The sequence below is a fragment of the Melozone crissalis genome, unplaced genomic scaffold (genome assembly GCF_028551555.1).
Source record: "Melozone crissalis strain CALT ecotype California unplaced genomic scaffold, PUWL_Pcris_2 ptg000034l_1, whole genome shotgun sequence".
NCBI classification, from domain to species: domain Eukaryota; kingdom Metazoa; phylum Chordata; class Aves; order Passeriformes; family Passerellidae; genus Melozone; species Melozone crissalis.
Window position 1 is genome coordinate 25,342,425 of NW_026535812.1, and position 25,551 is coordinate 25,367,975.

Sequence of the window (25,551 nt, forward strand, 5' to 3'; positions counted from 1 at the left end):
CTTATAATCTCTGCCTTAAGTCCTTATTAGCTTGTGCTCAACACTTCCTCTAAGAGGTTAAGAGCAAATGGAGCTGGAATTGCCTTGTTTGGTGTGTGAGTGACACCCTGAGCAGCCTGTGCTGAGACACGTGGGGTGTGTGAGCACCCAAGGGTGCTGTGCCCATGCCAGGGACACACGGCAGTGCCAGGGACACATGGCAGGGCCAGGGTGGCAGCTCTACCTGCTGTGCCCAGGGACAGCCACTCCTGGCACACTGGCACAGGGAGAACACAAAGGAAAGCCAGGGCACCCTGTTTCCAGGGCATGCACATTCTCCTGCTCCAGCTCCCACGTGTGGGCACATTCCTGCAGGAGTCTCTCTGTGTCTGCAGGAGAATTGCTTTGCACAGCTGGGCATGTCCAACCCAGGGCAGTGCCACACATTGCAGGGCATGTCCAACCCAGGGCAGTGCCACGTGTAAATGGCCAGGCTGCAGCTGCAGTGGCCTCCCTTGTGCAGAGCTGTGGGTGCTGAGGAACAGACCCTGCTGTGCCCTGGGGCATGTGGGGCACCTGCAGCCCCACAGGAACAGGAGGCTTTCATTGCCAGGACTGCCTGCACAGGAGGGCAGCCAGCAGGGCACAGTGCCCTCAGGTTGGTGGCCGTTTCCAGGTGGGCACTGAGCTGGGCTCCCAGCACAAAGCAGCTCAGAGACAAGATCTGTCTGTGCTGTGGGGAGATCACTGAGCCTTGTGTCTGCCCCGCTTGAAGCTGGTCAGAATGTGAGAGAACAGGAAATAACACGCTTGTCATCAGCAATTTTCCAGGCTTTGTCAAAGGACAGCTCAAAATGAGGAAGGCTGACCAGCACTGCTCTCATTCCCCGTGGGGAATAAACTCAGCTAGCCAGGATGGTCATGGGGGGAAAGAAAAGAGATCCCTCACAATTCCTGTTTTCCCCATCACCTGTACAGAAATGCACATCCAGCTGCTCCAAATGGCAATGTTCCCTCTTAGAAGTGTGAGTTGGCAGCAGCAGTGGGGCAGTGCTAAAGAAATGATGCATTATTCAATTATAATAAAAGGATTACAGAGCTTTCTCTTCTTGCAGCCAGGAAGGAATTAATGCCTGCAAGTTCTGGTAGCCAGGGATGATAAAGACACAGAACCACAGATCTTCATTAATGCACAGGTTGCCTGTTTGTGCTTGTAATGTCCCAGCTGGTGCGTCCATGCAGTTACAGAGAATCGCGAGCAGAGTCAGTTCTGTTCTGCGAGGGATGACCAGAACCTGAGGACACTTTTCCAGATGAGCTGTGTCACAGACAGGCCTGAAAGACTGAGCTCTAGAAATGTCAGGAAGGTGAGAAAACCTCCTCCAGTGAGTCGGTCTGTGAGCTTCCACTGAAAACTGACCTTGGTCACTCTGGGATTACTCTGCATCCTAAGTGTCCAGTGAAGCAGGTCCTGAGGTTTTGATCCGGCCCCTGTTCATGCCTGATTCAGTCAGACTCCCACGGAATCCTGTGAGAAAAAATGAGTGAAAATCTGCCGTAAAAACTCCTGCAGTGTGCATGCACCCCAGTCAGAGATCTGCTCTGCCTGAGCCAAACTGCACAAGTGCCTGTGACTCCTGAGACACTCTGGGGCTGTGTGAGGGATTGCAGGGAACATTGACCATGTGGTTTACATTGCTTTTGTTCTTCACACACCAGGGCTTGAGGCTCAGGTGAAAGGCAGGTAGAATCTGGTTTGGGAAGGGTCAAAAAGGGAACTCAGTCTTATCTGCTGGCTGGTAAGAGAAAGAGAAGAGGGGGTAAGGTAAGAGGTAAGAGAAGAGGGGGATTACAAATCTGTCCCCTGGCCTTTAGGGCCTCCTGTCACCTCCCTGTGGGGCTGTGGGAATGGCTGCAGGGAGCTGGATGACACTGTCCAGCCAGAGCCTTTGTGTCTGAATTGATTTCCACGTGGAGATTTGGCAGAGTTCCTTTTTCCGAGGCGTCCCTTCTGGGAACGCTCACTGCAGTGTGTGGCCAGGCTGACCTGCCCTCCTGCAGCCCCTCCTGGTGTGACAGCGCTGGGAAAGGGCTCTGAGACGTGGTTTCCTCCTCAGGTGTCACTGTGCTGCTTTCTCTCCTCTGCCCTTCCCGGGCAGTGAGGTGTTGGGGGGCACAGCCACGCCCTGGGTGACAGGGAGTTAAATGGGCTGGATCCTGGAACAGGGGTGTGCAGCTCCTCTCCCCCCGTCCTGCCTCTGCTCTTTATTCCTGCCCGCAGGGTTTGTGCTCAGCAGCACCTCTGGGTCTCCTGTGCTGGTCTCAGCTCCAGCTGCTCCCATCTGCACGGGGGATGCGGTCCTGTGTGTGCTGCTTCTCCTGAAACAGCAAATTTCAGCGTAAATAAATTCCCACGTGAGAAACACATGAGGGAGGAGGACTTGGAGCCAGTACAAGTAGGGAGGTCTGAAGTGTTCCCAAAAATTCCTGAAAGCTCCCAGGGATTGCCTTTTTTGCTGAAAACTGGAAATACTCGACAAGGACAAGGACAACTCCACAGACCCCCTGGAAGTGCCCATGAACCACTGATGCTCTGCAAAGAATCCAGAGAAACTCCCTGGGCGCTGACTGCTGCAAATGAGGAGGGATTGTCTATTGCCTCACAGTCTGGGTGGGCTTCAATTACTTAGCACAAAATGCACAGAAAGAGAATTTCTAGGAAATGCTTTCAATCTATACATTAACCTTGCTCCAATTCATATATCTGACATTTAAGCTAGACTTAATTTAATAACACAGCTTAGGATATCATTTGGGATCAAAGATGCAGAGTCTTTGGATATTTTATCATCCTTTTCAATCTCTTCAAGCCCTTGTCAGCGCTGTGGCTTTCTTTTAGGACCGGGTAGAAGCACATACAGAAATTTACAATGTTTTGTTAGAAATGATTGCTTGTTGCTGTAATGAAATGTGAAAAAGGTACCATAAGGGCCTAAAAGTAGGTGAGAGACTGTAATATTGCCTGTTAGAAATAATAAACACACTGAGTCACTAAGGGCTATGTGAGATCATCATGTGGAGATTAGACAAGAGAAATGCTGACTGAATCCCAGTGGCAGGTAATGCAGCTTTCCAGAAAGCAGAGGTATTTCACAAAGAGGGTTTTTATTTCCTTATGAAGGCCTTTGTCTGTGTTACTGCTCCTGCTGAGTCCTTTCCATGCACTGTAACACTACAGTGTGCTGTGGAACAAACGAAAAGTCCACAGGAAATGTGGATTTCAAAGAAGTCTCTTCTGCTATCCAGGCTTATTTCAGTTCTTGTTCACACTTGATTTTGGCCATGGGGAGGGAAGGGAGATCCTTCAGGGCACTGTTCTCCTGGAACAAAGGGGAGTGCATTGACAACAAACACTTTTTATATGGCTGAACACCCCCAGCTGCCCCCAGGCCCTGCATGCGCAGCACCTCTGACTCCGCTGAGAGGGATTTCTAAGAATGAACCTCACAGACCGGTTTTGTTTTGCTCTTGCTGTGGGGGATCAGTAGGAATGCCACAGTGGAACAGAGGGAAACCCTCCTGCAGCCAGACTTTGCTCTCCAGCCCCACAAACCCACTCAGGCCAGCTCACAAGCAGCACTGAGAGCAAATGTTTGAACTGCAGAGCTCCTGAAGTGCTGACCTGTGGGCAGGGCTGGGGGGACAGGAGGGGTTCACTGGGGAAAGCACAGGGCAGCGGGTGTGCCACAGTGCCACCTGATACACAGCGGGTGGGGAGGAGCTCAGCCCTTCCTCCTGGTCCTCAGGGCTGGGCTGGAGCCTCAGTCAATGGTCTCCTTAGCTGGGGATGCAGAAAACAGGCTGAGAGGCACATTTTTACTGATAAAGTGACTGAGAGGGAAGGCACAGGCACTGTATCTTCCAGTTAGTCATCCTTCCTATAAGAACATGAAAAAAACTTTGATTAGGCTCTTCAGCATTTGTGTGCAGTCCTTAATTTTCTCATTCCATTCCTACAGATTTCTTCTTTACCTAACTATGTATAATGAGGCTCTGAGGAATTAGATCGTTTGTTCACCCTGTACCAGTCTTGTATAAGTTTGATTTTTGTTACTTTGAATATTCAGGTCCAGCAGACTTGAGGTGAAGTTCAGATCCTGCCTGAATGCCATCAGGACTCAGGGAGGATACCGAGTGCACAGGATTGTGCAAACCCCACGGGTGGTGTTAAACACTTGGGGTGACCCACAGAGAACAGCCAGAGCCGGTCCTGGAAGAGATGTTCAAATTCTTTGTTTTGCCACTCAGTCACATCTGGAGCTCACAGGAGTGTCTGGCAGGGCACAGAAGGTGCCCTCTGGAGCAGCCCCAGTGCAGCAGCAGCAGCAGCAGCAGCCGGGGCTGGACTGTGACAGGAGAGACAGAAATCTGCCCCGAAGGGAGAGATACAGGGAGCGGGAAGAGTTAGGCAGGTGTCCCTGGATGTTGGGCAGTAAATAGAACAAACCAGCGGCTGGTTTCTTTACGTTGGGCCAGTGGGGTGTTCCCTGGCAGCGGGCACGGCTCTGCCCTGGGACCCGGGGACACCCCGCTCACTGCCGGGCTGCCCTGGCCAGGAACGCCCTGAGGGATGGAAAACCCCGGGTTTCACCTGCCCAGAGCCTCCTCCGGGCCGGGTCAGGGGCACCGGGCTGTCCTGGGCCCGGCTCACCCTGCCCGGCCCCTGCGGGCTGTGCCGGGTCCATGCCTGCCTGCGGGGCGCGGATGCGGTGGGAACAGGGTGGGAACGCGGTGGGAACAGGGTGGAAATGCGGGGCTGCAGCTCCCTCTGCTGCAGGAACATGCCCGGGCTGTGCTGCGCTGCGAGCAGCGGGGGCTGCCCGGGCCGGGTCCCTGCAGGGTGGGCATGCGGTGGAATTGCGGGTCCCTGCAGGGTGGGCATGCGGTGGAATTGCGGGTCCCTGCAGGGTGCAGGTGCAGTACAGATGCGGTTGGGGATGCGGTGCAGACGCGGGTTTGCAGCTCCCTGTGCTGCAGGAACATCCCCAGGGTGCAGATGCGGTGCAGATGAGGTTGGGGATGCGGTGCAGACGCGGGTTTGCAGCTCCCTGTGCTGCTGCAGGAACATCCCCAGGGTTCCTCCCAGCCCAAACCATTCTGTGATTCTATGACTTTAAAGTCTATAAAGAATGGAAATGTGATTAATAATAAGAATTTTTAAAATAATAATAATAATGGACAGAGCAGAGTTCTTACCTCCAAAATAAGTTTCTCCTTATGCACAGGGAAAGAACCTGGTTCTTCATAAAATTCCCTTTAATGTTGACATTTAGGGGCATTAGTTTAATGTCTCTAAGGCTTCAAAAGCAATTTGCACAGTAAATTTCCCCCTTAATACTTCAAGCTCACATCAATGCACTTGTAAGGAATATGTAGATTTTTGCTTTGGTGTTATCGTACCTTATTTTTTCTATTTGCTTGTGTTTTTCTGCTCTCAGCCATAGTATGAACTTAATTGTTATAGAAGGCATATTCACTACATGAAATTTTAAATTTGCGTGTACAGATGAAAATGATTTTATGAGAAACACTTGAGTGCTTCCAGGCCCTTTCTCTGGGTCCTGTCGTGGGCGCTGGTGGCATATCTGGAAAAAATGGGTGCCTGAAACCCACAGGAGCTGGTCTGTCCTTAGTGCAGTTCCTTTGGTTCAAAGGAGTTTTTCACACTGTGTGTTTATCAGCAGTCCTTTAAAGCACCATTAGTGTTTGCTGTGATTGCTGCTCCCCTTCTGTGGCATTCCAGCTGCTGATTCACTGCTGGAGAGCAGGAAAATGTGCAGGAAAATCATGATCAAACACCCCCTCCAGAAAATACACAGAGGAAATACTTGAACTGAGCAGCCACTGAGAAATAAGGTACTCCACTTCACACCGTGTCAAAATTTCATTTTTATTCCATTCTATAAAGCTGAACATGAGAAGCGTGTGGCGCAGTGACTGAAAGCACTCTCCACTATCCATGCTGCTAACTGCACTAATTCCAGAGGCAGCACTTCAGTAATTCCATGGAGTTTAAAGGGCTGGTAATCAGCAGTGATTGCAGCTCGGTGTGGAAGGGACAGTGCCTGATTTGTTCTGTAATGAGCTCTAACAGGAGGGAGCACGGCCGTGCTGTCAGCGTGGGCACAGCGTGGCAGTGAGGGAGTGCAGAGGGCAGCCTGGGGCTCTGCTGCCACCCTGCCTCCCTCCTGCGTGTCCCCAGCCCCGCTCACTGCTGGGAGATGGGGTTCTGGGCATTCCCACCATCAGCTGCCACAATTCCAGGTGGCACTCCCAGTTTTCCTCTGCTTTCCCACCAGTTCCAGGTGGCACTCCCTGTTTCCATGCCCCTGGGTTTGTGTGTGTGCGTGAGCAGCATCCTGCTTGGCACAGCCAGCTGATGGGAGCAGCTCCTTGAGCTCAATTCCCCCTTGTCATTTTTCAGTCATTCCTGCACTCCAGGCCTGTGGAGTGAAGCTTCTCCATGGAACATCCATATTTTACCACTTCACCATGAAAATGGGTGTGAACCCCATCATCTCCAGCGGTGCTGTGTCTGAACCTCAGCTGTCACCTCTTCACCCCTTTGGAGGGTGACTGAAGGCAGAACTTGGTTTTGTTAGTGCAGGCATGTGAGCAAGAGCTGTGCTTTTTGTGACTCATATCTATTTATTTTGATTTGTACATGCAGTTATCTTGCATATTTCTGGTGCCAGGCCTTCTGCTCCGGGCAGCTGAGCAAGAACAGAGATATTTAGAGTGGATAAGTTGTATCACCAGTATAAATTTACAGGTAATTAAGCAAGATGGAAAAACAAACCAGAAATGCAAGCTGGCAAATGGGTCCCTATTCTGTGCCAGGAGTCCTGGCAATGCATAAGGACAAGGAGAGATGTTGCAATAACCTGATGCTCATCAGCACCAAACTGGGACAGGAATCCAAACAATCGGGAAAATAGTTTGTGGTGGTTCTTGTCACACCTGAGCCACTTTCCTGGGTGTCCATTCTCCACCTTCCTGGGTGTGCATTCCCCACTTTCCTGGATGCCCATTCCCCACTTTCCTGGGTGCACATTCCCCACTTTCCTGGGTGTCCATTCTCCACTTTCCTGGATGTCCATTCTCCCCTTTCCTGGATGCCCATTCTCCCCTTTCCTGGATGCCCATTTCCCACTTTCCTGGGTGCCCATTCTCCCCTTTCCTGGATGTCCATTCCCCACCTTCCTGGATGCCCATTCTCCCCTTTCCTGGGTGTCCATTCTCCCCTTTCCTGGGTGTGCATTCCCCACTTTCCTGGGTGTGCATTCCCCACTTTCCTGGATGTCCATTCTCCCCTTTCCTGGATGTCCATTCTCCCCTTTCCTGGGTGTCCATTCTCCCCTTTCCTGGGTGTGCATTCCCCACTTTCCTGGGTGTGCATTCCCCACTTTCCTGGATGTCCATTCTCCCCTTTCCTGGATGTCCATTCCCCACTTTCCTGGGTGTCCATTCGCCCCTTTCCTGGGTGTGTGTTCCCCACTTTCCTGGATGTCCATTCTCCCCTTTCCTGGATGTCCATTCTCCCCTTTCCTGGGTGCCCATTCTCCCCTTTCCTGGGTGTCCATTCCCCACTTTCCTGGATGTCCATTCTCCCCTTTCCTGGATGTCCATTCCCCACTTTCCTGGGTGTCCATTCGCCCCTTTCCTGGGTGTGTGTTCCCCACTTTCCTGGATGTCCATTCTCCCCTTTCCTGGATGTCCATTCTCCCCTTTCCTGGGTGCCCATTCTCCCCTTTCCTGGGTGTCCATTCCCCACTTTCCTGGATGTCCATTCTCCCCTTTCCTGGGTGCCCATTCTCCCCTTTCCTGGATGCCCATTCCCCACTTTCCTGGGTGTCCATTCTCCCCTTTCCTGGGTGCCCATTCTCCCCTTTCCTGGGTGTCCATTCCCCACTTTCCTGGATGTCCATTCTCCCCTTTCCTGGGTGCCCATTCTCCCCTTTCCTGGATGCCCATTCCCCACTTTCCTGGGTGCCCATTCTCCCCTTTCCTGGGTGTCCATTCCCCACTTTCCTGGATGCCCATTCTCCCCTTTCCTGGGTGTGCATTCCCCACCTTCCTGGATGCCCATTCTCCACTTTCCTGGATGCCCATTCTCCCCTTTCCTGGATGTCCATTCCCCACCTTCCTGGATGCCCATTCTCCCCTTTCCTGGATGTCCATTCCCCACCTTCCTGGATGCCCATTCTCCACCTTCCTGGATGTCCTTTCTCCCCTTTCCTGGGTGTCCATTCTCCTGTGTCCCTTCTCCCTCTGCTGGAAGAGAGAGCTGAGCAGTGCCAGAGCCTGGGACCAGCTCATGCACTGACAGCAACTCCTCAGGAGTTTCCAGTTTCAGAGGGGAAAATCCTTCAGTAGTCCAAATTACAACTTGCTTTGTCCTTAATTTTTTGGGGGGTTTATTTATTATTTCCTAAATAAATTCAGTTAAGTAGTAAGGATTTCCCTATTCTGGAAAGTCTCAGGGCTGCTTCCAAATTCTGTTATCATCCGTTCAAGACTATCTCCAACTGTTTTCCTGAGAGGAAACCTTTCCTTGGCTGCAGGAATGTTGGCTCCCATTCCCTGGAATCCTTCAGCAGTGTGATATCTCCTGACAGGATGCAGGTTTTGGAGTGATTGCTCCAGGCTCTAGCAGAGCAAGATTTGGGTCTGGGAGCCACTTCTGGCTCTGCTGCTTGCTCTGGGAGCTGTGTCAGAGATTGGGTGCCTTGACTCCAGGGGCTGAACTTTGGCTCCAGAATTTGTTTTGATGTTCTCACTCTGCTTTCAGGGACATTATCCCGTGTTTGAGGAGGTAAAAATAGAACAAAAGCTGCTCAGGATTGTGAGGAAGGACTGAACTGCATCCATCAGGGCTGCACAAGGCAGAAGTGCAGCACAGTGCTGCCTGCCCAGCCCAGCTGTTGGCAGAGGGGGCTGTGTGTGACGAGATCAATGTTTCTGTAATTGTTCTGGTTTAACCTGTGATGTCAGCCTCCCTTTCTGAACTCAGGAAACTTCTACACAGGTGAAAATGAGGAGCCATGAACTGGGCACTCCTGAGCAGTCACAAAAGCAGCAAATGAGGTGCATATGAGCAGAATGAAAGTTCAGATTCTTCATTGTTGTCATGTGAGGCCCTGTAAAGCTTTGATTTTCTTCCTTTGATCACACCAGAACCTCCTCTCACACACTGCAAATTCTTCTGTAATTTTGTCTGAACAATCCCACTTGAAATCCCAACAAGCACAGATGTTCAGGCAGATTTCAGAGCGAGAATGAATAATGGAAGTTCATTATGTTCTACAATGTCCCATTTAGAGCAGCCAGCTTGTTCTGAGCCCTGGAGTGAGCTGCAGCGGGCTCTGGGGCTGTCTGAACGGGCTGTGGTTCAGGAGACAGCCACGGGAGCTCCTTCCTTTGCTGCTTGTGATGGCCAGGGAAGGGATTCCTGCCTGGGAAGGTGCTCTGGGGTCTCTGCATTCAGCAGGGGCTGTGACTGCCAGAGGTGACGGATCTGTAACACTCCTCCTCCTGTGGCCTGGGGTGGAAATGCTGATTTCTGATGGCACAGTCCTGGTCCAGGGGATCCCATGCATGAGCTGTGGCTTCAGGCAGCCCCTGTCCCTGGCATCAGTGTCTGTCCCCTGTCCCTGCCATCAATGTCTGTCCCCTCGTGCAGTGCCCTCGTGTGCCCATGGCAGCTCTGGCTGTGCTCACCCCGAGTGCATCTGATCTGGAAACAGACCACAAAAAACAATCCATTATGGGAAAATGAGTGTGGAGGAGGTTAAGAAGGAGTAAAAATCTCCCCCTCTATTGTTCCTACCCTAACCCAAGCCCTCCTTGGGTGTTGTGGTGACATAGAGAGCCTCCCTTGCCTGCTGCCATCCAGGATCCTTGAACAGCAAGGAAAGGAGGAAATGTCCATGGAAATGACTCCATTGTTTCCTATCCTTGATGTAAGGACAGTCCTTTTATTGTTGAGCTTGGAGAGTGCAGTTTACAAAGGCTGGGTGGGTTTTCTCCTGGGAGCACAGTAAAGGAGTGAAGGATCTCTCTTTCAGTTTTTCTTGGCACATTGTGGAAATTGGAATTTTCCTGCCATAGGTTGTGCTGGGCAGGGGGGTGCAGGGGTGCAGGGCTGGGCAGCAGCTCCTCCCTGTGTGCAGAGCCTTGGAGGGCAGCTCTGGGGCTGTCAATGTCCCACTGAGGCCAGGCAGACACAGCTGCTGGCCATAACCCACAGGAGGGGTCCCTGCTCCTCCAGAGCAGAGCTCTGCTCTCAGCCCTCAGCTGAAGGTCTGCTCATGGCACTGCACGTGTTCCTGCCACTCCTTCACCTGCAGCTTCTTCTGCAGCTTGCAGTCGTGCTGGGACAGTCTGAGCCATTCTCTGTGCCTTTGGGAAGCCACTGACCCCAGGCTTTCTGGGTTCTGATATAATTTCCACTGGAATCTGGCTTAGTAAATTTGTTTTCCTTTTCTACTTCAATGTCTTTTCTCTTACATGTCTTCCTAACATTTATACAGACCAGTGTTCATTGTCTGCTGGTGGCAGACATTTATACAGACCAATTTATACATTTATACTGACGAATTCATGCATTTATACAGACCAATGTTCATTGTGTACTTGTGACATTTATACAGACCAATTTATACATTTGTACAGACCAATATATGCATTTATACAGACCAGTGTTCATTGTCTGCTCGTGGCAGACATTTACACAGACCAATTTATACATTTACACAGACCAATTTATACATTTGCACAGGCCAATTTATACATTTATACAGACCAATTCATACATTTATACAGACCAGTGTTCATTGTCTGCTCGTGGCAGACATTTGCACAGACCAATTTATACATTTATACAGACCAATTTATACATTTGCACAGGCCAATTTGTACATTTTTACAGACCAGTGTTCATTGTCTGCTCGTGGCAGACATTTACGCAGACCAATTTCTAGATTTATACAGACCAATTTATACATTTGCTCAGGCCAATTTGTACATTTATACAGACCAGTGTTCATTTGCACCAAGGGCCCAAGGAACTCCACAGGGAGCTGCTGCCCTGCTCATCATTTGCTGTCTGATTAAAATGTTTTCAGTGGAGGATAAGCAGGCATTTAGGATTGCTACTATATCTGTAAGTGGCCTTGGCAATGCTCAGGGATAAATGCATCCTGTGCTCAAGCAGCTCACAGTTACCATTGTCATGGTGACCTTTGCTGTTGTCCTCATTCAAATCTGGCAGGAGATAGAGGCTGGAACAGTTCTGAGAAGCAGAGGAGAGTGGGAAAAGCTCATTAATATTTCACTGAAGAGTGGTGAATGAAATCACACAGTCACTGCCATGAATTTCCTTATCAGCAGACAAGATGGAGTGGAGGGATCCTGGCACTGCCAGACGTTTTCTTGTGTGAAGAATTCAGTTTGAACAGATTTGGGGGTCTAAGAGACGTGTCCTCATTGAACAGGGAGCTGTGCCAGACTTGACCAGCTCCCAGTTTTCCCAGTTGCTGAAGGTTAGAGATATCCAGTGAGTGACACCAGAACACTGCCTTAAGATCTTTGTTCTGTTTTAATTGAAATTGAGGACTGAAGGGAGGCTGGGCATTGACAAGGAAATGGGAAATTTACTGTCTCAAAACAGGAGAGCAGAGAGGACACTGTTAGGGGCTCAAGGACCAGTGATGTGTTCACTGTGGAAAGGCTTCTGGCAGGTCTTTCAGAGATATACGAGACATTAAAATAATAACAGAATCTGATTCAGGAGCCAGCTCAATTCCAGAACTGTGCTATGGATGTCAGGCCCTGGTGGAGTGCTGGCACAGGAGTGAGTAATACAAAATCTGTAATAAAAGCACTGGTAAAATGGACAGGAAAACAAAATTACTGTACCTTTCCCTATGAAATAAATCTCTTTTCTGTCCTCCAGGGCTTGTTTTCTGCCATTTGTGAGAAAGAAAGGCCCATTTTGCCATCTCATGCAGCTTGCTCCAAATGAGTTTCAATTTTCTCTAGACTAGGAAATTTTTTGCAGGAATTCTAGCCGTAAAGGCTTTTGATGGGATTCTCTAATTTAGGCTCAGGGTCTAACAGTAACCTGTTTTTCCAGGCCCAATGCATCTGGCAGCATCTGGGCATGTAATTCTGGGAAAAAAGGGTTCCTGATTAAAATTAATGATTAAAAATAATGCCAGCACCCCAGCACCCCACCGCAGAATTAAAGCCATCATTTTGGGCTTGGACTTAACACTTTATCTCTCAGGTTAGCAACTGTAAGCTAAAGAAAGTTGCGTATTTGCATTCATTTTTGCACGCATAGCAGTGAAGTTAAATTTAGTTTGTAAAAAAACCTAAAAAAATACAATGTGAGCATACAAATCAGGCAGTTTTGTGAGGCTCAGTAAACATAAAGGAAGCAGCATTTTAATCAAAATGAGGAATTGCATCCTAATCACCCCTGAGCACATGCATATTTCATAAGTACATGTTCTGCAGAGCAAAGGCTGTGTAAGGAAGGGGCTGCTGATGCTCAGCTCTCGTCTCTCGGCTCTCTGAGCCCTAGCCAGGCTGGCTCTGCACAAACCCAGCCTGATGGGAGCCCTGTCTGCTCGTGGCTGTGGGAGATGTTTGATAAAACAAAATCAACCAGAGCAGCAGCCGGGCTGTGGGGAGCGATGCTGGGGAAGATGGAACAGGAAAGCCTTATAAATATGATTGTCTGGCAAAAGATTTTGAGAAATGGAGACTATAAGTGAGATTGAAATGAAAGTAAGCTTTGAGATCCCTCAGTTACTGAACAACTGGAAAACAATGGGGTGGCCAGCTGAAGGTGATCCCCTTTGGATGGAACAATTCCCTCTGCTTGCAGACAGGCCCAAGGGTCAGAGCAGACTCTACAGCTTGGCAGAAGGGGCCCAAAGAGGAGTTTTTAGGGTTTGAAATGTAACACAGTGTGGTGATGTAGTGATTCTTATAGGCTGTATGGAAATGCTGTAGGATTTGTGTATTGTACTAGATTGGTTAGTGAGAATTAGAATATTCAACACAGAAGAAGATTTATTGTATTGTAACAGGAACCTCGCTCTCTTAGCTCTTGCCCCTCTTACTCTTTTACCTTTTTTTCTCTCTTATGCTTTGGCTCTCTTGCCTTTTTTGCTCTCTTACCCTCTCGTCCTCTCTCCCCCTCTCTTCTCTCAGGCCTGCTCTGAGCTGTGGCTGCAGCTCCCACAGGGCCCTGCACCCAGGCCCTTTGCAATGAACCCCAAGTTCCAAAACCAGAAGATTTATTGTATTGTAACAGGAACCTCGCTCTCTTACCCTTTTACTCTCTTACATTTTTGCTCTCTTACTCTTTTACTCTGTTACCCTCTCATCCTCTCTCCTCCTCTCCTCTCTCAGGCCTGCTCTGAGCTGTGGCAGCTCCCAGCAGGGCCCTGCACCCAGGCCCTGTGCAATGAACCCCAAATCCCAGCAGGGCCCTGCACCCAGGCCCTCTGCAATGAACCCCAAATCCCAGCAGGGCCCTGCACCCAGGCCCTGTGCAATGAACCCCAAATCCCAGCAGGGCCCTGCACCCAGGCCCTTTGCAATAAACCCCAAATCCCAGCAGGGCCCTGCACCCAGGCCCTTTGCAATAAACCCCAAATCCCAGCAGGGCCCTGCACACAGGCCCTTTGCAATGAACCCCAAATCCCAGCAGGGCCCTGCACCCAGGCCCTTTGCAATAAACCCCAAATCCCAGCAGGGCCCTGCACACAGGCCCTTTGCAATGAACCCCAAATCCCAGCAGGGCCCTGCACCCAGGCCCTCTGCAATAAACCCCAAATCCCAGCAGGGCCCTGCACGCAGGCCCTCTGCAATAAACCCCAAATCCCAACAGGGCCCTGCACCCAGGCCCTCTGCAATGAACCCCAAGTTCCTGACCTGGCTTCAGAGATCTCTCATCTCTGTCTGTCCTGACCAAGCTACCCCCTGACACTCTGACAGAGCAGCACAGAGCTCCGTGCTGCCAGAGCTGCTCCCTGCCCATGCCTGGGCAGGGCAGAGCTCCCAGGTCCCTCCCTGTCCCCAGGTGATGCTCCCAGGAGGGGCTGGGTGTCCCCAGGGATGGGGACTGGCTGTCCCAGGGATGGGGACACTGCTTTACCCACAGTGACACTGATGGACTCCACTCCCCTGTGAGCACAGAGCCCAGCTTGTCATCAGCCCCAGGGAATAAGATGAACACATGAATTGAAAAGATTCAGTGTTTGAAAACACTCTGCCTCCTTCCCAAGCATGATTTCTTTAATCTTTCTCTGAAACCTTCGTCTCTGGGGCAGTGAGCCATGGTTTCCATCTAGGCTGGTGAAGGAGGGTGTTTGTGGCAGGGCTTTCCATGCTGACACACTCTGTCCAGCCTGGGCTGGCACCCAGCCTGGCTCCTGCAGTCTGTCACTATCTGAGTCCCAGAAACCTCACATCAGAGAGGCTGGAACCGTCCCTGCAGCCCAAAGGCTGTTTGCTAAGTGTGATTTTATCGTCTTTGGGACGTTTCCCCTCACAATCTCATTAAAGTATTCATGAGTTCTTTCTCTTGACTGGAATCATTAATAAATAGTTGATGTCGGAGGCATAGCTCTGCACTTCCTTTCTGGATGGATCTTTCTGTATTCCACTTGTTTAGAATCTGACACCTCCTGATCAGGGTGCAGAGCTTTGTCTTGTATATATCATATATATATATATGTATAATTATATATTATATATAATATTCCACATGTTCCGAAGTTGACACCTCCTGATCAGGGTGCAGAGCTTTGTCTTGTATATATCATATATATATATATGTATAATTATATATTATATATAATATTCCAAATGTTCCAAATCTGACACCTCCTGATCAGGGTGCAGACCTCTGTCTTGTATATATTATATTATATATAGTATTCCACATGTTTCGAATCTGACACCTCCTGATCAGGGTGCAGAGCTTTGTCTTGTATATATTATATATATATATATGTATAATTATATATTATATATAATATTCCACATGTTCCCAATCTGACACCTCCTGATCAGGGTGCAGAGCTTTGTCTTGTATATATTATATATATATATGTATAATTATATATTATATATAATATTCCACATGTTCCCAATCTGACACCTCCTGATCAGGGTGCAGAGCTTTGTCTTGTATATATTATATATATATATGTATAATTATATATTATATATAATATTCCACATGTTCCGAATCTGACACCTCCTGATCAGGGTGCAGAGCTCTGTCTTGTCAGGTGTTCCTCCCCTGAGCATCCCTTCCTCAGACACACGTGGAACTCCGCCCCTGCCAGGGCACTTCCCAAGGCACAGATTCCCAGGAATTACAGCTGGGGGCAGCCCTGGAGCCCAGGCTGAAGGTTCCTTATCAAATGCAGGGTGTAGGTAAGAGCAGTGCTAACCAGCAGTGTTCTTACACATGTTCCTGGTTCTCCAGAGGCAAAATTTGATTCCAGACCTTTCAATCTGTTGTTAAAACTCAATTTGATCACACTCCTGGGGCTGAGTTTCCCAGTCTGCTCCCTGTGCCTTGCTTGGAGCTGGGTGAGAGAGAAGGTGGTGGGGGAGTAAAGATGGAGCAATGAGGGGCTGAGACAACCCACGGCAGAGCTCCTGGGAATGCACAGCAGGCAGGGAAATGTGCAGCTTTACACATGGCTCTTGCAGACATCAATTTTATCGTTATTGGAGAAGGTCCCACGTACACAGCTGATTTTCTGCTGCTTCCAGATGGGGTCACAGCTGGGTCACTCCAAGCATATGCCCTCTTCTATTTTATTCCCTCCCTTCAGAAAGGGATAACTGTTTCCTCAGCAGTGTGGATGCTACCTTTAATCCTTCCTGTGCAGTTTCCCACCGTGGTGTGCTGTCACAGACTGCACAGCATTGTCTTTTTCTCCAACATGCCCCAGACATTTTGGAGCCTCCACAGCAGGAGTGGTTCCTGAGCAGTGTGGCATGGCTGGGTTTGCTCAGTGCCGGGTGTGACCTCGCTGCCATCCTGGGCTGACATCCTGGGCTGATAACCATGGCAGTGACATCCTGGGCTGGTATCCTGGGCAGTGGCATCCTGGGCTGCCATCCTGGTCTGATATCCCGGGCTGCCATCCTGGGCTGCCATCCCGGGCTGACATCAGCCGGCATTGCTCGGCGGAGGTGTGGCTTGGCGGGGACACTGATGCTGCCGCTCAGCCGGGAGGGGCCGGGCTGGCAGCGTCCCTGCTGCCGCTCCATCCTCCGGCACCGCTCCATCCTGCGGGCACGGCTGCTCCCGGCACGGCTGCTCCCGCTCCATCCTGCGGGCACGGCTGCTCCCGCTCCATCCTGCGGGCACGGCTGCTCCCGCTCCATCCTGTGGGCACGGCTGCTCCCGCTCCATCCTGCGGGCACGGCTGCTCCCGCTCCATCCTGCCGGGCTGGCAGCACCGCTGCTGCCGCTCCATCCTGTGGGCACGGCTGCTCCCGCTCCATCCTGCCGGGCTGGCAGCACCGCTGCTCCCGCTCCATCCTGCGGGCACCGCTGCTCCCGCCACAGCTCCCGCAGCTCCCGCAGCCTCTCCCGATGCTGCTCGGGCTGCCCCAGCCCGGGCACGGCCGCGCTCTGCCCGCTGCAGCTCCGGCAGCTCCCGCAGCCTCTCCCGGCGCTGCCCGTGCTCTGCCCGTGCTCTGCCCGTGCTCTGCCCGTGCTCTGCCCGCCGAGCCGCGCTCGGCAGTGAGGCAGCGCCTGCCATCCGCCACGGGGACACCCGAGCGGCCCCAGTTCATCTGACAGCACCGGAACGATCTTGAAGAATTCAATTTCTTTTTTTCAGCGCCTTTGCTGCTTCATTGTTGCCTGGCTTTTTGACAGCATGAGTTCTGGTGATTAGGGGTGATGCCACCCGAATATTTCTTCATCAGATGCCGCAGGAGAGAGTCTAGGAAAACAAAGAAACTTGCGATGTGGAGCTGACAGTTCTGGTTTCAGCCGGTGAAAACTTGCAGAATCGGTGAGAAGGCAAAGGAAAACATGCCCAGGACAATGTCAGTGACTCCTGGTAATTTGTCACTCAATGGGACGAGCTTCTTGACGGAGCATCACAGCATTCTGGACAAGCCCAGTGAGCAGAGAACTTGGAATGTCTTTCTGTTCTGCTTGACTCTTGCCATTGCACTCCCAGCCCTTCTGGGCAGCATTTATTCACTGGTTTCCCTGCTGAAGCTGCAGACCAAAAGCACGGTTTCGTGGATTGTGACCTCTGTGGCAGCAGATGATCTGATCAGCATCGTGCCAGTGATTATTTTCATGCTCATGCAGTGGTCAAGTGAAGTCCTCCCCCAGCCTCTGTGCACCACCTCCGCGTTTTTGTATTTATTCCAGGGCATTTCTAGCAACCTGAAAGGGTCTCTTATCGTTTCCTACAACTTCTACACCCTCAGCACGCCGGGGACACCGAGCTGCAGCTCCTCCAGGCTCCGTGTGAGCGCGGCATGGGCCATCCTCGCCATCTGGACCGTCAGCCTGCTGCTGTGCACTTTGCCTCTCTGTGGCTGGGGCAGGTACATCCCCACGTCCTGGGGCTGCTTTGGGGACTGCGGCAGCTCCCACACCCTGTTGGTGCTGGCCGTGTACTCGCTGTGCCTCTCGCTGCTGGCAGCGCTGGCCGTGCCCCTCTCGCTGCAGCTGCTGTGCTCAGGTGAGCCCCAGGTGCTGCCCACCGGGCACCCGCGGGGCTCTGCGGGCTGCGGCTGCCCCGGCACTCCCTGGGGCTGCGGGGCCCCTCGGCTGCCGCTGCTGGACCCTGGGGACAGAGCCCCGGAGCCCTCCCAAGCCTCGGAGGTGGTGTTTGGGAAGGGTGCGGCTGAGAGCAGCACCCAGAGCCGGAGCTCCACCGTGGGCTTGGCCCAGAAACGATTCTCCCTGATCCTGGCACTGACCAAAGTCCTTCTCTGGCTGCCAATGATGGTAAATTCTCCGATGGCTTCACTTTGCAATGCTCACTTACATTTCAGTGGAACGTCACCTGTGGGCCATGGATTGAAACACGAACGGTGGCCAGTGCAGCTGTTCCTCGTAGGGTAGCTGAGCCAGCAGAAGGGCTCTCCAGCAGGCCTGTGTCACTGCAGGAGTTCCACTGGTGCCAGAGGGTGTGACAGAGCCTGGTTCATGGCTCTGACACTCTCCCATCACATCATTCATGTCACAGGAACACCAGGGCAGTAAGGTCCCCCTTGGGTACTGCCAGCTGTGGGACAGGGCTTGCTCAGCATTCTGGGGCTGGGAATTGAGCTAAGAGCCCCTCTGTCCTGTCCTCTGAGACACATCCTTTGGGTTAAAAATAGGAGTTTTGGCAGAAAAATGCAGTTTGGTGGCACCTTTGCAAACCCTGTAGTGCTGGGGCAGGAAGGAGTGCTGCTGTGGGCATGTGTGTGAATTTGGGAACAGGAACCTGAGAAAGGGATCTGCTGGGAATGGGGAGCATGGGGAAAGGGATCTGCTGGGAATGGGGAGCATGGGGAAAGGGATCTGCTGGGAATGGGGAACGTGGGGAAAGGGATCTGCTGGGAATGGGGAACGTGGGGAAAGGGATCTGCTGGGAACAGGGAACACGGGGAAAGGGATCTGCTGGGAACAAGGAACATGGGGAAAGGGATCTGCTGGGAACAGGGAACAGGGGATACTACCCCTGCCCCTGGCTGTGTGAGGCTGGGGCTCCTCGGTGCCACATGGGACTGGCTGGCTCAATGGGGCTCAGCAGCTATATTTAGCTTCAGTGAGGGTTTTTCTGAGAAATGCAGTGTGAGAGGAGAGCAGTCAGTGTGTTTGCTGTCTGTTGGAGCCACAAGTGTTGTCCTCAGCCAACACCAATGACAATCTGTGTCCTACAGTGGTGTCAATCTGCAGCGAGATGTTCTCCTTGTTCCTGGAAGCGTCTCCTGCGCCCAAAGTGATTTACATTTCAAAATGCTCTGCCTTTCAGATACACATGGCTGTCCAGTACATCACTGGGCTGCAGAGCCTCTCTTTTGAGGCCCTGAGCTTCCTGCTGACGGTGCTGGCTGCTGCAGTCACCCCGGTGTTTGTGCTGTCCCAGCACTGGCTCCACCTGCCCTGCGGCTGCATCATCAACTGCAGGAGCAGCTCCCATGCAGTGTGCTCACCAGGGGCCCAAAGTAAGTGTGCAAGGGTTGTTGGTGTGACAGAGCTTGCACACCTGCCCTGGTAACCTTCCTGGCATCTGCTAGAGCCCTGTTTTTCCTTGGGCTTTGTGCAAAAACAGCTGCAGGAACAGAGGGGGTCAGGTGGAAGAGGCTCACAGGGATCATCTGGTCTCAACTGCAAATGTTAAGGGCTAAATATTTCTGAGGATGTGGGAGTTGTTTCCCATTCTCTGGAGTGAAAATCCCCTACCATCAGTGGACAAATTTCTGACTTTCCCTGCTTGTTCAGGGAGAAAGAACTCCTGAATCTTAGAGAAAAGCCATCCCCAGTGCATGGCTTTCACCTGCTTTAAACACATCTAGGTGCAGAATGGCTTGTGCTGCCCCTGCTGCCCTTCTGGCCACTTTCCCAGAGAGAACGACTGCAGTTCATCTAGAAGGCAGCTCCTTCTCACAAGTCTTTCTTCTCAACAATTCATTTTTGTAATGGAGGGAAAATTGCCTGTTTATTCCATGTTTTAACATGTCATTTGCATTATGTTTGCAATCTCATTTTTCTTTTTGATCCCAACTCCTAATGCAGTTCCTCTCCTCCCTGCCTAGGCAAGCGCGGCGGTTTTGAGTTCAACCTGTCGTTCCAGCAGGGCTGTGGCATCTACAGGATTTCCCTGGAGAGCCCTCCCCATGCCAGCAGGGGTGGCAAACACTCGTCCTACCCCAGCCTGGTGGGCTCTGCCTGCGGGGAGCCGGGCAGAGGCAGGGACAGCCTGGGACCGACAGGGACAGGGGCACAGGGACACGGGCACCAGGGCACCAGGGCTGGCACAGCGCCCTGCCAGGGCACCAGGGCTGGCACAGAGCCCTGCCAGGACCAGCAGGACACCAGCCCCGGCCCGCTCCCTGAAGAACCAGAGTGGAGGCTGTGCCACCAGGAGAGCCCCACGCCCGAGCTCTCGGACTGGGAGTGGTGCCGGAGCAGATCCGAGAGGAACCCTCGGCAGGTAAAGGAGCAGTTTTCTTCTTTGCTGATAATAAGGGTTTCCTTATGAAATAGTAATGATTTTCACTGACACTGATACTTCTATTAATCCCATTTTTCAGTAAAACTCATACATGGCGCTGAATAATGTTTAGTCACCACAGACCTATTTGCAGGTGTTGATCCTGCGATAATTTCTCACTTGTCTTCTTAATCATGGGGTTTTCTTATTTTGTGTGCACCTGCATGATTTGTGTATGGTAAGAAGTAAGTATGAATTATGTTACTTTAATGAATAGGAAGTTTCTCTCCAAAAGATGATATTTTCCAGAGAATTCCACTGTGGAATTCAGTGGCCATTGGGCATTGCTGCAGGTGGGAGTGGGGTAAGAGCCCAGGTGAAGTCTGTGAGACAGGAGCTCTGGAAGGCTTCATTAGGAAGGGATCTCTAATCACCTAATCCAAGCAGGGTGATTTCAGAGCCAGATCAGCTCATGCTCAGCCTCTGCCAAGCACAGGAGATGCATAAGGTGTGTTTTGTATTCAAATATGGGCTTCTCTCTCCATCTGATAAACACAAGTTTATCATCTGAGTCACAGGAGGAATTTGGCTGATATTTCAAATGGGACTGATCATCCCTTTCATAAAAACACCACTGCTCACTCTGTTGCAGTGTGCAGAGAAGAATTCCTGCGTTTGGGGGCAAAAGGGAGTGGTGACTCAGCCTGGTTTTAATCTACCAGTCCTTGCCAAGGCCTCATGTGCCACGTTCAGCTTGGTTAATAAAATCACTGTGTCAGGTTCATAGCTCCTTGTAGGAGTTTCCAGATGATTTAAAACAAAATTATAAAATTCCTTTCCCCGTGTGCCCTGGTGCCAGTTCAGCTGCAGCCGTGGGACTGCAGCAGGTGTGAGCAGCTCTGTGTGAGCTGCTCAGTGACCTGGGGTGCTTTATGTGCCCTGGGGCCTTGTATGGCACTTTGGGACATGCTCTTCCCTTCCTGCATTACAAAGAGTCACAGCTCATCCACTTCTGACACCCTCCCAGGCATAGCCCACTGCCAGGCACTGCAGCTCCCGTGGGGTGAGAGCTCCAGGTCTGCAGGCACAGCTCTGCTGGTTCTGGCATTCAGCAGGAGCTGCCGGAGCTTCACAGCTGACATTTGCTTTGCAGCTGGGAAAGGGCAGGGCCTGAAACCCCTGCGAGCTCTGTAAAAATAACTTTAATGCATTGTTCAGGTTTATGCTGGATGAAAGATCAATTTGGGCCACACATTGATAAGCTGAAAACCATCTCCTTTATTCATCATGTCTGGAAGTCCCAAAGTCTAAGAGAAGTCACTCTGTTCTCATCACTCTGCATTTCCTACATGTGTTAAAGTGGGAGACCTCCAGCATTGACTGGCCTCATCCTTCTGCAGGAAATACAGGGGTTCTTCTGAGAATCCATAAATACAGGGGCTCCTCTGAGAGCCCATAAATACAGGGGCTCCTCTGAGAGCCCATAAATACAGTGGTTCCTGCTGGAGGGCTGCTGATTTTCTCATCACGAGGAGGAGCTGTAAGAGCTGGCAGCAGGAGGGGATCAGCCATCCCCACAGATGTGGGACCAGGCAGTCTGATGGGGTTTGGTGTTTGAAGAGCAGGTGCCAGACAGGACCCGGCATGGCTTTGGCTCCCTCTGGAAGCTGTGGGCCTGGAGAGTGGCACCTCCTTGGGGTGGCAGCAATGACTGTGGAGCTGGTTGGCTCTTCATTGCCTGTTCTGTGAGTAAAGAGCTGCTCCAGCAAAGTGTTTTCTCTGGAATAAAAGTGGCATGGGAGAATGAGGCAGCAGGGTTTATTGAATATATGATAGGATGGCTGTTATGGAGAGGGAGAGAGAAAATTGTACTTGTCATTTCCAACCCCTGCTCGGCTGCAGTTTTGAAAAATACCTTTAACATCTCATAAAATACCCGTGTATCTCCCTTCCTAAAGAGATTGAGTGTAAATATGTCTTGTCTTATTTTGTCTGTGCTTCAGTGCCCTCAGGCAACAATAATTTCCCAGGCTGGCAGTTTGTTCCAGGCTTGCTGATTATTTTTCTCTACCTCATCTGTGGGTTGCCTCGAGGAAACTCTTTGGAGAGGCTGCACAGGACCCACTTATGTGCCCTGCAAGGAAAGAGAGGGGGAGGCTGTGCAGGTGACCTCACTGAGGAGGAGCAGTGCAGGCAGGAGTGTTTAACATGAGAAACACACAGCTTCTCCCTGGCTGCAGGAGGGTTGTGAGCATTCCCTGGAACGCCAGGCACAGCACAGAAGCTGAGTTGGGGATGGCCTTGGAGGTTCCCGTTGCTGGTGGGAATCTGCACCACCTCAGCCCTGCTGGTGTGCTGAGCTCTGCCCAACAGGGCCCTTCCTGCTCAGCTGCTTGGAACGTGTTCCTGATTTCCACAGAGGTTCCTGTGGCTGGGAAATCAATGTCACATTCACCTTCACCTCCCCACCCTGCTCCGAGGCACGTGCCCTGTGCGTGGTGCTCCTGCTGCCGCTCCAGTGCCCCTGGCTCTCTCTGGGGCTGCAGAGGAGTGCTGAGAGCAGGGACACGTGCCCAGGAGGGCAAGGCTGGATAGAGCTCCCACAGCCCTTCCCTCCAAGGCGTCCTCACCCTGGGGCTCTGCTGCACCCCCTGGTACTGACAGACACAAATCCAGCTCTGTCTGCACCAGGCAGGCCGTGGCAAGTGCTGGGCTCAGCCCATCTCAGGTGAGCTTCTCTCCTCCTGCCACACCCCCGGGCTCTGCATGTGCTGCACCCAGCCTCAGAAAAGGCAAATCATTGCAGCAATTAGTTTCACTGCAGCTAATTTGCACTCTTAGGGAAGTGGAAGGCGAAGCCTCTGTTTTAAAACAAACAGAAAACTCATTGTCTCTGGAAAGGAAAAGCCAGGATCCTTACTGAAGACATTCTAAAAATAGACCTTTTCATCTCAAGCTGTGTTTGACCAGAGTAATTAGGAATACAAACTGCCCAGAGCTGTTTCAGATTGCTGGATTTCTGTTTGGGAGGGCAGCAGGGCCCAGGGGAGCAACAGGCACAGGGCACAAGCTGAGGGTGCCCTTGGTGCAGAGCCCTGTCCCAGGGAGGAGGAACAGAGTCCTGTGACCTGTACCTCACTGGGACACTGCTGGCATCCCTGTGCCTCACTGGGACACTGCTGGCACACCTGTGCTGCACCTGTGCCTCACCTGTGCCTCGCCTGTGCTTCACCTGTGCCTCACTGGGACACTGCTGACACACCTGTGCCTTGCCTGTGCTTCACCTGTGCCTCACTGGGACACTGCTTCACACGGTGTACCAGCAGAGTCTGGTCTGCTGTTTATTCCTATTTACTGCCATGGATGTGTCCTGAGAAGCAAAAATGGGTAATTAATAATGGGATCAAGGACAAGATAAAGGTCACTTTCTTTTCTCATTAATAATAGTAATTCCAGTAATAATCAGTGCTACTTGGCTGTACCTAAACCCAGGATAAATGCATTTATCCCTCCCTTGGGCCCCATAACCATGGGTTTAGTCCCAGCACTTTATCCACAGTGCTCCCCAGGGCACAGCATTGTGGTTTGCACTGATAAATGGATTCTGTACTTTAGAAACAGGTAAAGGTGTCTGGAATTGAACATTTCCACGGAGCTGTTCAAGTGGGAAATGACAGCATTCAGTGAGTGTCTCCCTGGTTACTGACTGGGCAGCGACAGAGGAGCCTTGATGGATCGTTTTCACTTTAACAGTAAATACTGATTTCTCAAGAGAAAGCTTGAGAAGACTTTCAGAAAGAGGCACTTTCAGAAAGTGATTGGAAATGTCTCATTCTCCAGACCTAGAGTGCTCATTCCAGCAAGTGGAGATTGCTCATTCTCCCTCCAGGAGAATGTTCAGTCTGGCAGATCCAAGAGTTTGATTAAACCAGACATAACCGTGCACTGAAGGAATCAGCTTTTATTTAAACTCTGGTTTTCATATTCTGTAGATTTCACAGTCAGTTACAGGCACTTGGGACTTCATACACTGAGGTGTATAATACCACAAAAAGCTTTTCACTACTCTTTCAAGTCATAATACCAAGTGTGTAAAATTCTTCAAGGAGCAGGCAGTGAGAGGAGCTAGCAAATGAGCAGACTGGCTGATTGGTGCTGGATTTTGGGCAGTCTCAGCACAGTGGCTGATTTTGTCAGATTTTGGGTAATCTCAGCACAGTAACTGATTTTTGCTGAATTTTGGGCAGTCTCAGCACAGTAACTGATTTTGCCGGATTTTGGGCAGTCTCAGCACAGTAGCTGATTTTGCTGGATTTTGGGCAATCTCACCACAGTGCCCCATTGGTGCTGGATTTTGGGCAGTCTCAGCACAGTAACTGATTTTGCCGGATTTTGGGCAATCAGCACAATGGCTGATTTTGCAGGATTTTGGGCAATCTCAGCACAGTTGCTGATTTTGCCGTATTTTGGGCAATCAGCACAATGGCTGATTTTGCCGGGTTTTGGGCGATCTCATCACTAACCATGTTGTTCCCCGCAGCGCACGGGCGGAGCCCTGGCCGTGCCCCTCTGCGCCTTCCAGGGCACCGTGTCCCTGCAGGCTCCCGGCGGCAAAACGCTCTCGCTGTCCACGTACGAGGTGAGCTCGGAGGGGCACAAGATCGCGCCCGCGGCCAAGAGGATCGAGGTGCACCGCTCCAAGAGCGTCGGGCACGAGCCCAGCCCGGGCGAGCCCGGCTTCGCGGACGCGAGCGTGAAGATTCACCTGGAGGTGCTGGAGATCTGCGACACCCCCGAGGCGCTGGACACCGTGTCCATCGTCAGCAGCATCAGCCAGTCCTCGGCGCACGCCCGCTCGCCCTCGCTGCGCTACTCCCGCAAGGAGAACCGGTTCGTGAGCTGCGAGCTGGGCGAAAGCGCCTCCTACTCGCTGCTGGTGCCGTCCAACAGCGACTTCAGCATCTCCATCCCCGACACCGTGGAGGCGCACCGCCGCAACAGCCAGCAGCAGGGCTCGGCCCGGGCGGGGTACCAGGAGGAGATCCAGCTGCTGAACAGAGCCTACCGAGAGCGGGAGGGCAGCAGCTAAAACAGCGTTTGATCCACACGCCCCGGCTGCTGTGACAGGCGGTGCTGCTGTCCGTCACTTACCCCAGCAAATACGGTATCAGCTGGTTTTGTCCTATCATGCAAATTTTGTTTAGGTGCACTGTTGAATCAATTCGAACTCTTAATGCTGTATCAAGGGGATAACAAATACTCAAGTGCTTTACAGCTTTCCACAGTGGATTTT

At 51.5% G+C, this 25,551-nt stretch overlaps 1 protein-coding gene across 1 annotated transcript; it reads left to right on the forward strand.

Annotated features, from left to right (window-relative positions):
- The first annotated feature begins 17,125 nt into the window (after nucleotides 1–17,125).
- GPR149 (G protein-coupled receptor 149) lies at nucleotides 17,126–25,347 on the forward strand. The gene is made up of 4 exons (XM_054282717.1): nucleotides 17,126–18,061; nucleotides 19,077–19,269; nucleotides 19,861–20,258; nucleotides 24,799–25,347. Exons 1-4 carry the CDS (start codon nucleotides 17,126–17,128, stop codon nucleotides 25,345–25,347), a joined length of 2,076 nt encoding a protein of 691 aa, XP_054138692.1.
- Nucleotides 25,348–25,551: the final 204 nt, after the last annotated feature.